Source organism: Watersipora subatra, chromosome 2 (assembly GCF_963576615.1).
Source record: "Watersipora subatra chromosome 2, tzWatSuba1.1, whole genome shotgun sequence".
Classification (NCBI taxonomy): Eukaryota; Metazoa; Bryozoa; class Gymnolaemata; order Cheilostomatida; family Watersiporidae; genus Watersipora; species Watersipora subatra.
In genome coordinates, this window is record NC_088709.1 from 22794245 (window position 1) to 22811855 (window position 17611).

At 33.3% G+C, this 17611-nt stretch overlaps 1 protein-coding gene across 1 annotated transcript in view; it reads left to right on the plus strand.

Annotated features, from left to right (window-relative positions):
- LOC137388070 (uncharacterized) overlaps window positions 1-14510 on the plus strand; it is a 162197-nt gene extending 147687 nt beyond the window's left edge. The window contains exons 6-8 of the mRNA XM_068074585.1: window positions 7463-7632; window positions 13256-13411; window positions 14412-14510. Of these exons, the coding sequence (XP_067930686.1) occupies window positions 7463-7632; window positions 13256-13402 (317 nt within the window). The 3' untranslated portion in view covers window positions 13403-13411; window positions 14412-14510. The remainder of the gene's footprint in view (window positions 1-7462; window positions 7633-13255; window positions 13412-14411) is intronic.
- Window positions 14511-17611: the final 3101 nt, after the last annotated feature.

Genomic DNA, 17611 nt, shown 5'->3' on the forward strand with positions numbered 1-17611 from the left:
GCAGCCAGTAGAGAATACTCTCCATTGAGCATCCCTGATAAAATTGCAGCAACTGTCCCCTCTACGGTAGAGATATCAGTTGGGTGTCATTCACCTCAGGCACCATTCGCATCTTTTTTACAAGACGACTCAAGCATTCCCAACAGTGCTAACAAATATGATGTTAGTCGAACAGTGCTAAACAGGAAACGGGCTTCTCCTGTTCACCTCTTTGATCAAGTACAACCTGGTCCATCAAATACACAGATCTCCAAACATGAAGGTAAACATAATATAGTAAATCTTTTTGAGAGCAGATTTACATAAAGTGCTCTCTATGAAAATTTGAATGTGGGACAAGTAATTTCTGATTGGCACCTCAGTTTTGACTAAATTAGCAAAATACATGATCGAACGGCTAATAGTAACTCATATACTCATAGTTTATAATCAAACAGCTAATAGTAACTCATATACTCATAATTTATAATCAAACTGCTAATAGTAACTCCTATACTCATAATTTATAATCAAACAGCTAATAGTAACTCATATACTCATAACTTATAATCAAACAGTTAATAGTAACTCATATATTCATAATTTATAATCAAACAGCTAATAGTAACTCATATACTCATAATTTATAATCAAACAGTTAATAGTAACTCATATACTCATAATTTATAATCAAACAGCTAATAGTAACGCATATACTCATAATTTATAATCAAACAGCTAATAGTAACTCGTATACTCATAGTTTATAATCAAACAGCTAATAGTAACTCATATACACATAATTTATAATCAAACAGCTAATAGTAACTCATATACTCATAATTTATAATCAAACAGCTAATAGTAACTCATATACTCATAATTTATAATCAAACAGCTAATAGTAACTCCTATACTCATAATTTATAATCAAACAGCTAATAGTAACTCGTATACTCATAATTTATAATCAAACAGCTAATAGTAACTCATATACTCATAATTTATATTCAAACAGCTAATAGTAACTCATATACTCATAATTTATAATCAAACAGCTAATAGTAACTCATATACTCATAATTTATACTCAAACAGCTAATAGTAATGCATATACTCATAATTTATAATCAAACAGCTAATAGTAACTCATATATTCATAATTTATAATCAAACAGCTAATAGTAACTCATATACTCATAATTTATAATCAAACAGCTAATAGTAACTCATATACTCATAATTTATACTCAAACAGCTAATAGTAATGCATATACTCATAATTTATAATCAAACAGCTAATAGTAACTCATATATTCATAATTTATAATCAAACAGCTAATAGTAACTCATATATTCATAATTTATAATCAAACAGCTAATAGTAACGCATATACTCATAATTTATAATCAAACAGCTAATAGTAACTCATATATTCATAGTTTATAATCAAACAGCAAATAGTAACTCATATATTCATAATTTATAATCAAACAGCTAATAGTAACTCATATACTCATAATTTATAATCAAACAGCTAATAGTAACTCATATACTCATAATTTATAATCAAACAGCTAATAGTAACTCATATATTCATAATTTATAATCAAACAGCTAATAGTAACTCGTATACTCATAGTTTATAATCAAACAGCTAATAGTAACTCATATACACATAATTTATAATCAAACAGCTAATAGTAACTCGTATATTCATAATTTATAATCAAACAGCTAATAGTAACTCATATACTCATAATTTATAATCAAACTGCTAATAGTAACTCATATACTCATAATTTATACTCAAACAGCTAATAGTAACTCATATACTCATAATTTATATTCAAACAGCTAATAGTAACTCATATACTCATAATTTATAATCAAACAGCTAATAGTAACTCATATACTCATAATTTATACTCAAACAGCTAATAGTAATGCATATACTCATAATTTATAATCAAACAGCTAATAGTAACTCATATATTCATAATTTATAATCAAACAGCTAATAGTAACTCGTATACTCATAGTTTATAATCAAACAGCTAATAGTAACTCATATACACATAATTTATAATCAAACAGCTAATAGTAACTCGTATACTCATAGTTTATAATCAAACAGCTAATAGTAACTCATATACTCATAATTTATAATCAAACAGCTAATAGTAACTCATATACTCATAATTTATATTCAAACAGCTAATAGTAACTCATATACTCATAATTTATAATCAAACAGCTAATAGTAACTCATATACTCATAATTTATATTCAAACAGCTAATAGTAACTCATATACTCATAATTTATAATCAAACAGCTAATAGTAACTCATATACTCATAATTTATAATCAAACAGCTAATAGTAACTCATATACTCATAATTTATAATCAAACAGCTAATAGTAACTCATATACTCATAATTTATATTCAAACAGCTAATAGTAACTCATATACTCATAATTTATAATCAAACAGCTAATAGTAACTCATATACTCATAATTTATAATCAAACAGCTAATAGTAACTCATATACTCATAATTTATAATCAAACAGCTAATAGTAACGCATATACTCATAATTTATAATCAAACAGCTAATAGTAACTCCTATACTCATAATTTATAATCAAACAGCTAATAGTAACTCATATACTCATAATTTATAATCAAACAGCTAATAGTAACTCATATACTCATATATTATAATCCAACCGCTAATAGTAACTCACATGTTCATAATTTATAATTAAACAGCTAATAGTAACTCGTATACTCATAATTTATAATCAAACAGCTAATAGTAACTCGTATACTCATAATTTATAATCAAACAGCTAATAGTAACTCATATATTCATAATTTATAATCAAACAGCTAATAGTAACTCATATACTCATAATTTATAATCAAACAGCTAATAGTAACTCATATACTCATAATTTATAATCAAACAGCTAATAGTAACTCATATACTCATAATTTATAATCAAACAGCTAATAGTAACTCATATACTCATAATTTATAATCAAACAGCTAATAGTAACTCATATACTCATAATTTATAATCAAACTGCTAATAGTAACTCATATACTCATAATTTATAATCAAACAGCTAATAGTAACTCATATACTCATAATTTATAATCAAACAGCTAATAGTAACTCATATACTCATAATTTATAATCAAACAGCTAATAGTAACTCATATACTCATAATTTATAATCAAACAGCTAATAGTAACTCATATACTCATAATTTATAATCAAACTGCTAATAGTAACTCATATACTCATAATTTATAATCAAACAGCTAATAGTAACTCATATACTCATAATTTATAATCAAACAGCTAATAGTAACTCATATACTCATAATTTATAATCAAACAGCTAATAGTAACTCATATACTCATAATTTATAATCAAACAGCTAATAGTAACTCATATACTCATAATTTATAATCAAACTGCTAATAGTAACTCATATACTCATAAATTATAATCAAACAGCTAATAGTAACTCGTATACTCATAATTTATAATCAAACAGCTAATAGTAACTCATATACTCATAATTTATAATCAAACAGCTAATAGTAACTCATATACTCATAATTTATAATCAAACAGCTAATAGTAACTCATATACTCATAATTTATAATCAAACAGCTAATAGTAACTCATATACTCATAATTTATAATCAAACAGCTAATAGTAACTCATATACTCATAATTTATAATCAAACTGCTAATAGTAACTCATATACTCATAAATTATAATCAAACAGCTAATAGTAACTCGTATACTCATAATTTATAATCAAACAGCTAATAGTAACTCATATACTCATAATTTATAATCAAACAGCTAATAGTAACTCATATACTCATAGTTTATAATCAACAGCTAATAGTAACTCATATATTCATAATTTATATTCAAACAGCTAATAGTAACTCATATACTTATAATTTATTACTTCACAGACATTCCGGTAATGATTCATGGCCAATCAAAACTGTATAGAGCATCTGTTATTTCCTATGTTCTTCATTTCAGTTAGTCTGGAGCACAAAAGCTCCTGTCATACATGTTCATAGGTTCATTAGCATGCACCAGCTGATTCTTATTTATACATTCATTCTAGCCAAGGTTGAAGGCAGTACAGTTAAACTCCTTGTGAAAGGACGGCGGTCTATCTTCATGTTTGACAGTTCTCGGACAGTCGGGGAGTTCACTAGAGAAGTAGAAAATACAACTGGATATGAATGCGTAATCTCATCTCAAGGCTAGTATACTTTGCTGACTGTAATCTTGAACCAATTTTACAAGTCTCTGATTCTGGTTAATGTCATTAGCTACACCAAGTGCTCCCACCAACAACTAGTATAAACTATAAAGACCATCTTTACTCTGGACGATCTGGATAGAGCTAGTTGAAGTCAGATGTTCTACAGTTATGTTGGCTACCTCAGCATCAGTCGAAATTTTTACATTATAGAAATGAGATGGTGCTGACTTTTAGAGTTGATTCAGTCAAATCTAAAAGTCAGTACCATCTCGTTACTTATTACTAAACAAGTATTGAGTAAACGGGAACCTATGACCTTAAAATTAAAGTTTTAGGTTTCAATTTATTTTTGGCATTTCTAGAAAACAACCTTTAGCGACCTTTCACTCTGCATTTGCTGTCTCTGTTTCAATCAACACATTAGAAAATGCTAGTCTAGTGTAAGGCACTTGAACAACTCACCGTTGTTTATGGTGTAAAAAATAAAGGAGCCTTTACACAGAAGTCGAGCAGCATTTGTACCAGCATATGTAGCTACCCTTTGTGCTGAGTAGGCACTGCCTGAGTAGCAATACTGACTAGCCAGTGACAACGAGTATGGCACTACTGCTGGTTTATTGTCAATTGCACATCAGCAGAGACAAACCTGAATTGTTTTTACAAGCCTGAAGAGGAAGTATTATGTGGACAGAGTCTCTGTAAACATGATGTATTCTGTAGACACGATCTGATCTAATGCTACTCATATTATGTCACAAATTTAATTGTGCAGATGGATTTGAATACACTGATGCTGTACAACTTGGAGCTTTAGTTTTACCCTTTACTATTTCTGCTGGAGACTCTAAAACCATCATAACATCAAGTGAGTTAGCTTACACCAAGTGCGTCTCTAACTTATGTTGCTAATGTAGGTTAGGGTTGGTCTTTAGCATATGTACAAACAGGAATATACCATGAAACTTCTAATTGAATGCCACCGTGCTCTATTTTTCAATCTTTCCTGTATGGTAGCCATCAAATAGAGGTGACGCACAAACTGGTCAAATTGAAATTTCAAAATTGAAATGTCAAAATTTCAATTTGACATGCATACCAATGTCAAAATGATTTTGGTACAAGCAGGAGTAGAATTTGTACTGGCATCTTTAGTGTTTGAACATTGAAATGCATAAATTACTTCAATATAAATGTTTCAAGCAAAGAACACAACAATTGTTTCAGGAGGAGATGTTGAACAAGTAGATTCAAGAGGTTTAGATAAGGCACCTGTGCTCAGCTCTACCAGCAAGTTGAGTAAACTCAGCAGAGGTATGTAGAGATCATTTTGCTGCCTAGCGATGCTGTTTGTAGATTGCTGCTTATTATAGTGACTTGTAAAGTGCTGTCTATTATAGTGACTTGAATATTGCTGCCTTTTATGGTGACTTGTAGAGTGTTGACTATTATATTGACTTGTATAGTGCTGTCTATTATACTGACTTGTATATTGCTGCCTTTTATAGTGACTTGCAGAGTGTTGACTATTATAGTGACTTGTAAAGTGCTGTCTATTATAGTGACTTGTAGACTGCTGCCAATTTTAGTTACTTGTAGAGTGCTGCCTTATGTCGCTGCTTGTAGATTGCGGCCTATTGTAGTGACTTGTAAAATGCTGCCTATAATAGTGGCTCGTAACACTGCTCGTCGTTTTCTAAATCTATTATAACATCGGTCAGTTTTGCAAACAAAAAGAGCTCAGTACTCTAACATCACTTTAGTTTGCTCATTTTGCTTCATATAATATTCAAGTAAGGTCAACTAAGTTCACAGCTCTTTTTTTAGTTCAACTGATTTTATACAATCAACTTTGCTTGATGGCTACTTGAATGTATTGAATGTTTTATCATTGTCAAAAAGCACGCAAATGTTTTATAGTGTTGCACATTATCTTTTGTAAGCAAGTTTCTAGAACGTTTACTTCCTTCTACGAAATAAAAAGTAGGTGAGATTATAGCAGAAAATAAAACCATGCTAGTAATTGTATCATAGGATCGTTACTATGAATAGCTTACAAGTTTTTTTCTTTACTCGGTCACAATAAACAGCTTCTCAAGTACTGAAGTACCGATTATGTTTATACCAGGTACTACATGTGTCAAGTATTAAACTATAACTGTCACAAACAACTTTTATCGTATTTACTAGGTAAATCAGACACGCTAATTCCGATTTTGGACTCAAAATAAAGGTTAGTCCACTAACCTTCAAAGTCATTTAGGCTTTTTTAAAGTGTTTCAATACCCGTTTCGAAAACAACGCAATCGGCATTACGAGCTCCACCCATAAATATGTGACGAAACCTAGCTTTTTCAGAAACGGAAGTTAGAAATGTTTAGTCTGATTTAGAATAATAGAGATGGGTGTCTTAAACCCCATTATTATCTAAATCCAGCCTGTAAAATAATTTCAATTTTTCATGAAGGGTATATAAACTATTTAAAATTGCTTGTAGCTTGTTACATGACGTTTAAATGGGCTGAACGCCGAGAAGAATGAGCTCAAAAAGCGCGGTTTTATCAGAAACTAGCGTTGTTATCGCGCTTTTTTAAATGTGCAATGCAAAATAGCTTATCTTCCTTTCAGAAAAGACTGATATTATTTTTAAGGCTAAATTTAGATATTAATGGATTTTAACACACCCATCTCCATTATTCTAAATCGGTCCAAACATCCCTACGTAACTTCTGTTCCTAAAAAGCTAGGTTACGTCACGTATTTATGGGCGGAGCTTGTTATGCCGATCGTGTTGTTTTAGAGACCGATATTAAAACGCTATTAAAAAGCCTTCATTACTCTGAAAATTAGTGGACTAATCTTTATTTTGAGTACAAAATCGGAATCAGAGTGTCTGATTTACCTAGTAAGTACGATAAAAGTTGTTCGTGACAGTTATGGTTTAAGTTTAAATAAACAGACACTTGAGATTTAGAAGTTGGTATTACTTTGTCTATTGATGAGTATAAGTACATCATGTAGCATTCAGATAGTATGATAAATACTTTGGCCTATTTTTGAGAAACAAATGCTGCTGATTGAGTAGATTCTACTACAGTACAACTGTAATACATCCAACTCATTTCCCCTGTTGAAATGTTATTAGGCTGCATCTACATTTACAGTGACCAGTATCAAGCAGGTGATTGAGTTATTCACAACTGTACATGAACAAGTTAAGAGTGGTAGGACTATCAATGCTGCTCTTAAGGAAATTGGGAAGGATAGGAAGACTATTGAAAGGTTCAAGAACATCTACTATCTAAATCTGACAAGTAGCAACAGGTTGAGTGAGGTTGGTACACTGTTAAACTTCACAATCATCTATTGAGAAGGAAAAGTTAGTGATATTCATAAAACTTTGTGTTAGGAGCTAAAAATAACTGAAAAAAGACGCGAGATAAAAACTTGTCCAATCAAACTTTAGAATTTTAAAGAAAACGAAAACTGAGAAAGATTATCACAGTGTATGCACAGGTTTCTAAAAGTCGTTAGGTTATCATATCTAGCAACTAACCTATCCAGTTATATAAGTTGCATGCCTATCTGTATATATATACAATGTATATATATACAGAGTGTATAAATATAATGTATATATATATATATAAATATATATATATATATAAATATGGATATATGGATCAATCAGTGAGACTAATGCCTTAATCTACAGTACAGCAACCGTCATCTCGGAGGAGATAGATATTAAGCCAATGTCAACAAGGCTTCAAGCCATTCCATCCTGGCAGCTGAGGCTACAAAATAAGATCAAGGACTTGCGCAAGAAAGTTAGTAGGCTCAGTGAGAGATCTAACCACATTTTGGAGCGTCCAAAAAGGGATGCCACAATAGAAGCTCTAGAATCTGCCAAACAGCAGCTAGTAGCACTCTCGGCACGACTGAAGCGGTACACCAAAGAGCGGGATAACAAGAGAATGAACAAACTGTTCATCAATAATCCATCTAGAGTGTATTCCCAGTTCAAAGGCAAACTGCAGAGGCCAATGTCTGAGCCTCCCCGATCTAGCACTTCAAAGTTCTGGAAGGACATCTGGGAGAAAGAGACTACTCATAACACCACTGCAAATTGGCTGAAGAGGCTTAAAGAGAGCCAACAACACACTGTGGCTCAGCAAGGACTCACCATCAGCAAAGAGGACATTAAGTGCAGAGTGCAGCGTATGAAGAACTAGGCAGCACCTGGCCATGACAATATTCAAGCCTTCTGGTTAAAGAAATTGACATCACTTCACACTAGAATAGCTAAGCAGATGAAATGCCTAATAGAACAAGGTGACCATCCAGAATGGCTGACCAAAGGACGAACTGTACTTCTGATAAAAGATTCAAAGCAGGGGCCGATTCCCAAAAACTATCGACCAATAACGTGCTTGCCCACCACTTGGAAACCGCTCTCAGGAATAGTTGCAGACAAACTGGAAGAGCACATGAGTCACTATATGACCAGTGCTCAGAAATGAATTGGGCGCAACACCCGAGGAGCTAAACATCAGTTACTGGTAGATCGGACAGTCTGTCAAGACAGCAGGAGAAGGCAAACCAATCTTGCCATGGCTTGGATTGACTACAAAAAGGCCTATGACTCAATTCCCCATAGTTGGATACTTGAGTGCCTCAGTATGTACAATGTTCACCCTGCTCTTGTGGCATTCATCAAAATGTCAATGACCAAATGGAAGACAGAACTGGAGGCTAATGGCAAAAAGCTGGCGAGTGTACAAATTAAGCGAGGCATCTATCAAGGTGACTCCTTATCACCGCTGCTCTTCTGCATATGCCTAAACCCTCTAAGCAATATGCTGGAGGAGACTCAATATGAGTACCAGTTTAAGAGTGGCACCAAGATAAACCACCTCTTCTACATGGATGACATCACGCTGTACGCTAACAAAGAAAGGGACATTGATTCGCTAATACACCTCACTCAGGTATACAGCAAGGACATCGGAATGACTTTCGGTATTGAGAAATGTGGAAGGCTAATTCTTAAGAAAGGCCATTCTATGCTCACAGTTGGCCTCAGAATGCCAAATGGTACCATCAAAGATATAGAAGAAGGGTACAAATATTTGGGGATTATGCAAAGCAACATCAACCACGAAGCCGAGGTACGTCCCAAAGCCATTACCGAATACAAAAAACGCCTTCGGCAGGTCTTACGGAGCCAGCTCAATGCCAAGAACCAAGTCATGGCAATAAATACCTTTGCACTGCCAGTAATAAGATATCCAGCAGGCATAATAAAGTGGACTGAGGAAGCCATCAAAGAAACAGATATAGCAACTCGTAAACTGCTGACCATGCATGGAGCACTCCACTAAAATCTGATACTACTAGATTGTATCTTGATAGAAAAGATGGCGGTAGGGGACTCAAAAGTGCACAGCAGACAGTGAAAGAGGAGGAGCAAAGCATCAAAGCATATGCAGCCTCCATGGCCATCTCAGATAAGTTGCTAGCTGAATTTCAATCGACTGCTCTTACAACGGACCTACGCCCTGATGATGAGGAAATTGACTGGCACACGAAACCTCTTCATGGTGCTTACCACCAACAAATATCAAAGGTTGGCGATCTTCACCAGACATATATGTGGCTGAACAAAGGAAACCTAACGGCCAATACAGAGTCGCTAATCATGGCAGCCCAGGAGCAAGTGCTCCTAACAAGGCAACGCCATACAAAAATCTATCACACTAGAGACGATCCTAGATGCAGACTGTGCAAAGATGCACCTGAGACCATCCAACACATCATCAATGGATGCAAGCAGCTAGCAGGGAACGCATACACTGAGCGGCATAATCATGTCGCAGGTATTGTGTATACTGTAGAAGTCTATGTGATGAGTATGGCCTTAATAAACCACAACACTGGTGGGAAGCTCCTGGTAGGGTGAATGAAAATGACCGCGCTAAGATCCTCTGGGACTTCTACATCCAAACTGACAAGCATGTCCTAGCAAACCAACCAGATATAGTGGTGGTAGACAAGGAGAACAAGAGGGCTACTATAATAGATATAGCAGTACCCAATGACTACAATATAGCCAGCAAAGAAAAAGAAAAGGTAGAGAGATATCTCCCTCTTGGAGAAAAAATTGAAAAGGGCTGGAATGTAAGAACAACTGTAATCCCAGTAGTCATTGGGGCACTGGGCGCAATAATACCGGCGCATAAAATGTGGCTTGCCCAAATACCGACAACAATCAACTCAGGTGAGTTGCAGAAAAGTGCGCTATTGGGAACAGCTAAGATTTTGAGGCGAGTGCTCAAACTCCTAGGTTTCTGGTAGAAGACCCGAGTTAGAGCAGAATTTACCACCCATATGGGGTATCTGGGGTGAGGAAACAATTTATATATATATATATATATATATATACATACATATATATATAGATATCAAAGCTTGCGTGTCCTTCATGATGTCTAGTTCTAGCTATTGAAATCTTGGAATGAAAAGATTCCTGCGTACGGGAATTGTACTCACGGAGATTACAACTGCAAGCTGCTTAAAACCATGCATTTAACTCTCGTATGCACACACCAAATGTGAACTTTTGATTGTTAACTAATGTTACTTTCTGCATTTGCTATTTTTTAAATTGTTTAAAGTTAATTTTCTGATACCATTACCTTTTTTTCTACTCCGTAATTTTTAACTGTACAATTTCAATTTCAAATGTGTCGCTACACTTCTATTTTTGGTTTTATGTAAAGTTTGATTGCTAAATCGGTAACGGCTAATATTCTTCATGCAAAAAATTGTATTATCTTGAGTAGGAATAGCTTCTACGATCTCTCTCCGTCAGCAGACAAAGTACTAGACAAAGACATTTCAATTTTTCTGTTTGTAACAGTATCGACAGGTACCAGTGTCGCCGTACTTAATGTTTTGATGGATAGCTTCCGCTAAAGCAGTAACTTTTCTATAAACACACACACTTCTATGCACTAACTGTTAATACTAATTAAACACAGTGTTGATTTTTATTTTGTTTTTTTAGTTCGTATTAATTGCATTACTACCAAATCATCTTTTACTGTAATCGCAGCAAAACCAACTTAATTTAGCTATTATAAGCTAATTTTTCACATTTACATTTAGACTCTTTTATAGACGTTTCATTTTGTTTTCTATTTGTTTGACTTGCACAAAAAATTTTCCTCATAATATGAAGTTTAAAAGTTACAGTTGTTCGACAAAGTTTAAAAACTTTTACAGTCGTTTCATTTTTTTATTAATTTTTTTAAACTGCAAATTTTTTTAAACACTTTTTGCATGATATGAAGTTTGAAAGTCAGCATGGTAACTATTGATATATGTTAAATAAAAGCAAATTTTCTGTGCAAAGGCTTTTATTACCCGGGCAACGCCTGCAGTTTGCTTATATATCACTGACCTTACTAAATTTAATAAAAACCTCTGACAGTAAGGTAACACTTATATATCATTGTCCTTACTACATTTAATAACAACCACTGATAGTAAGGTAACACTTATATATCATTATCCTTACTACATTTAATAACAACCACTGATAGTAAGGTAACACTTGCATATCATTATCCTTACTACATTTATTAACAGCCTCTGACTGTAAGGTAACACTTACACTATATATCATTGTCTTTACTACATTTAATAACAACCACTGATAGTAAGGTAACACTTACAGATCATTATCCTTACTACATTTAATAACAGCCTCTGACAGTAAAGTAACACTTATATATCATTATTCTTACTACATTTAATAACAACCTCTGATAGTAAGGTAACACTTACATATCATTATCCTTACTACATTTAATAACAACCACTGATAGTAAGGTAACACTTATATATCATTATCCTTACTACATTTATTAACAGCCTCTGACTGTAAGGTAACACTTACACTATATATCATTGTCTTTACTACATTTAATAACAACCACTGATAGTAAGGTAACACTTACAGATCATTATCCTTACTACATTTAATAACAGCCTCTGACAGTAAAGTAACACTTATATATCATTATCCTTACTACATTTAATAACAACCTCTGATAGTAAGGTAACACTTACATATCATTATCCTTACTACATTTAATAACAACCACTGATAGTAAGGTAACACTTATATATCATTATCCTTACTACATTTATTAACAGCCGCTGATAGTACGGTGTGGCGGACGTTGCATTTACTTTATTTACTCCTACAGGCTACATATATATGCCTTATACTGTCTTGTCCTTTTAAATATCATGATTCGTCTCCTCTGTCTGTTGTATATGCTTACTTCCTATTACTCTGTACGTTTTTAATCGGCGACGCTTTAATCGACGCTTTTTAATCGACCGTGTGCTATGTTTTTACTTGTTTTGTACATATCCACCTTCTTTTTCTATGGTAGTAAATTGAGTGACTTGGCAAGATGGGCCTGGCTCCCAGTGGAGTTGTGAATGTCTCTGTTGTACACTTATTGTGGCGCTTACAATCAAATACAAACTTATTCACTTTGAACTCATACACTCTTTCTCTGCGTGAAACAGGGGTGGATTGCAGTAGCCAGTTAAGGGAAGGCGCTTGACCTTAACAAAGTTAACACTCTTATATCGTCGTCTACAAATTTTTGATTACTTTCATAAAATACAATAATATTTTTATTAACTATAACCTTGCCATCTGACAGTGTAAATTTGAATTTGATTTACAGACTGACTTCAATAACCTTATGATTACTTTTTTATATAAATAAGATTGTCTTTGCAGCTAATGAAGTCTTTTAGCTTGTTAAATCATGGGCTAGTGCTTGCTACCCTACATATTGTAGTGGAAAAAAGGCTAAGATGAAGACTGTATTATTGAAGTGTTGTCTTTTAGTAGTTATTATTATTTATAGCTTGAGAGAGAGTGGAGCAGTAAGGATAAGAAGGGAACTCTACAGGACTTGAATAAAATGGCAGAAGCGGCAATAGACTGGAGTCTTCTTGAAAAACTAGCTGAAGAAGGAAAAGCTACTTTATTTGGCGCCATCAACAAAAACTGACAAAATAAAGTAAGGGAGGACAACTAATGATCTGAATTTTTTCATGCAACTCTAAATCAAATCTTTTTAAAGATTGTCATTTCTTGTTCATTTGGCTAATTTATAAATATTTCAGCAAGCCTTTATAGCGGGTTTGACAAAAGTACTTAGTAACCCAGTCATGCTGTAATGAGCAAGTTGTTCACCTAACTAAAATAATTTTATGCAAAAACCAAGAGATGCCCAAGTAGTTTTATTTATAGCTACGGTTGCAGCCAGTAAGCCTATTTGATGAGATATACAGCCATAATCTATCGCTAATCAACAGGCATTTACAAAAAATACAGTATTGCTACTCGGGCCAAATAATATGTCATTATGCCAATAGTAATATCTGATTATTGTAAATTATTAGTTAGAGATCAATTAATGCTGTATAATCCAGCATTAGCTGATCTCATATTTATTCGCTTATTGAGAACTAACGTGACATGCTTGGGTCAGGCCTTCAAAGCTAACCGTCACTGAACTATGTATTTATTGAGTAACTCGAGTAAACTCATACAAGGTTATCGACTCTAAATAGCCTTAGCTTCTAAAGTCTAGTGAAGTTAGTAACTTTTGCAAATATAACAAGTACGTAGTTTAACACCATTTTTCAGGCACATCATATCTTCAAGTTGCACCATTTAGTTGCACTTCAAACAAGTAATTTTAAAGCTGTCACAAAGTATATAATGAACCAGTAACTTTAATAGTTGATAAAATTTGGAAGTATTTCTTTTACCTGGAATTTAGAGATGAGAATAATAGATAATACCTGCAGGGTGTCAACAGACACTAAGATAATACCTGCAGGGTGTCAACAGACACTAAGATAATACCTGCAGGGTGTCGACAGACACTAAGATAATAACTGCAGGGTGTCAACATACACTAAGATAATAACTGCAGGGTGTCAACAGACACTAAGATAATAACTGCAGGGTGTCAACAGACACTATGTATGTTTCTGGTTTCTCTTTTTTAGTAACAGCTGGGATACATTCAGGTGTTCATCTGGCCATCTCATTAGCTGCATTCTCAATGAGAGAATTTTGTCTCATTCGCTGCCCTGATTGAGATATGCGCACAAACTGTTCATTTTAACATTATGAGTTGTTTCTGAAATGTATTAAGCTTTGCGCTCATGTTAGTATATTTATTTGTCTGTATATTTGTTATATTCCAAGTTACACACTGTGGGAATTGAAAGTTTTACAATGAGCAAGCATGTTCATTTTTACAGCTTGCGCTGCAAGTTGCTATTCTGTTGTTATAGTGTGATACTGGTTTTACTACTTTCTATGTAGTTTTACTTTCATGGGTTTGTATATTTATGAACTGTTTCTTATGTAGTATGTATATACAGTGCATCTGTGCTTGTATATATGCTAGATAAATTTTATATATGCTCACTTTACCTATGCACTATGCAGTATGTCTATGCTCACATGTTTGTACATTTATATAATATAGTGTGTTTATTATGTCATTATTAATAATTTAATAAATGTAATGACTCATACTAGCAATATGTCATGAAGCCATAAAATAACCACTAAAATTCACAGTTAATATTTAAGGTTGTTTTGGATTCCCTAAACAACTATCTGATTTAGTGAGGCAGCATGAATGGTATGTGAATACCATTCATGCGGCCAAACTATCAATCAACTATCATGACTCAAACTAGCAATATGTCATGATGACATAAAATAACCACTAAAATTCACAATTAATATAATTTAAGGTTATTATGGATTCCTTACACAACTGTATGTGATTTAGTGAAGCAGTGTGAATTGCGGTAGCGAATCAGAACAACTGTAACATTTGGTTGTCTCTGCCTTGATTTGGCACACAAAGTTCTATAAAAGCCAAACCAATTGAAGTCGAATGGTAGTGGAGTAATGGTCAATTAGTATGACAATCAACAGTTGAATGGTAATCGAGATCGTAAGTGCACTGGTTCAACATTAAAAGCTGTAGATTGAAAGTCTTATACATAATTTAGCGTTTGCACGCTGCAATAACCAAGTTGCATAACAAAGGCATTCTACAAATGCTAAAATGCTTTTATTTGAGCGCTACAATAACTGAGTCTACTAACAAATGTACCATACTTAGCATATGTTAAAATGCTTTTATTCATCTCAAGGTCATCGATAGAGTCATATTTTAATTACCATAGTCACACATCACTGAAGGTGGCATGGAGAGTACAACTCCAGTTTACTAGATGCACAGAAGACTAAACGAATGCTTATAAGTGTAGTGATGGGCGCTAGGCTGGTGGTTTACAAGCTCTTCCATCTGCACTGGTGTTTGTGAGTTTAAAACTAATTTTCTGGCATTCTTTTTTGTTATACTAATGTTTTAGGTAAAGACTTGCAGATTAGAACACTGCTAGTGCCAATGATAATGGTAGCTATAGCCGATTATAAGTATTTTTCTTCAAAGTTGTTAAAATACAAACACTAATTGTTGTAAGTTAGCTGCTTTTACTTTGCTTATAAAAACATTCACATAACTTATTAAGTTATTAACTTATTCCATAAACTATGTAAGTTTGTTTGCCACTTTATTTAAATGAGCTTCTATCTAACTGTATAGTAATTTTATTGGGCACCCACTAGTACCATAAAATACATTGTAATATATAGTAAATATTAAACTCTACTTGATAACGTCATCCTCCATGTCCGAATAGACATATGTCTTTCCTCTATCTCTTCTATACTTTCTCAAGCTCAAATTCTCAATGAGGCCTTTGCTGCTTGATACTCCACTCACAGAACACAAACTTGGGATAATAGTAGTCAAAAGCCATTTATTTGAGAAACTTTCTGTGTCAATACATCTTTCTCACATCACACTCGCTTGAGCAATGGTGCTGCCTGACATTAATTCATAGATCCTGTGCTAATAGAATATATACGATATTTTGTTATGAACAATAGAGTTATTCCACTTACTATTGTAAAGAACCACAGAGATATTTGTTTTACTACTGCTAAAATCAATAGAGTTATTACTCTTTTTTTGTTAAGAACAATAGAACCATTCTGCTTACTTTTGGTAAAAACCATAGAGTTATTTCACAAACTGTTAATAGTATTGCTAGTAGCAGTAGAAATGGTTATTTGTGAAAAAGTTATTTCAAACGTTTTTTTCATATTTATTTTATCGTAAAACGTTTATTTGTGAAAAATGTAATTTACTATGTAAACTATCTAAGTTTGTTCAATACTTCAGTTAAACGAAATCCTGTCTAACTATAATATAGTATATTGATTGAGCAGCCACCAGCACAATAAAATACATTGTAATATATAGTAAATATTAAACTCTACTTAATGAGGTCATCTTCCATGTCCGAATATAAATATGCTGTTCCTCTATTTCTTCTACTTCCTCAAGCTCAAATTCTCAATGAGGCCTTTGCTGCTTGATACTCCACTCACGGAACACAAACTTGTGATAATAGTAGTCAAGAACCATATCATTTGGGAAATTTTCTGTGTCAAAGGCTTCTAATAGATTTCACACGTGCAAAATCATTATCAAACACCAAAACTCTCCTTTGGATAAAGTTTAACCTCGCTTTCGTTTACACAATTCAATGACTTAAATGGTTATTATACGTTTCAATAAAAGCCTGACAAGATGTGGAGGAAACAAAAAAGTGGCAAACAAACACATAGCAGAAATAACCACTGGAAACTGGTATGTGAAGATCTAATTGTTGTTTACATAATAAATAAGGCTATCAATATACTGATCATAATCACTGACCATGGTTATGACATGTTGTTTGCTAGACACGGTCATTGCTAATCAACTATTTTGTCAACTTTATGCCAAAACCTTGGAGTTGTCATTTTCTGGTAGAAACCAGCTGGCCATGCGTCTGACCCGGCCTGTCGGCTGAACTCGGTCAGGATATCGACGAAGGGTCAGACATAAATAAACCAGCATAAAATGTAACGGCTGTAGAACCAGTAGTAAAGCCCACCTAACGACTACATCTATATAAGGAACAGAAAGTATGAAACAAGAAGAGCACCTTTGCCCCTTATATATGTGTATGATCTATGTTCTATTTACTAATATATTTAAATACATATATATTATTCTTGACTACAGCTATGCAGTTGGTCATGATTGGTGTGGTGCATCATGCATGCA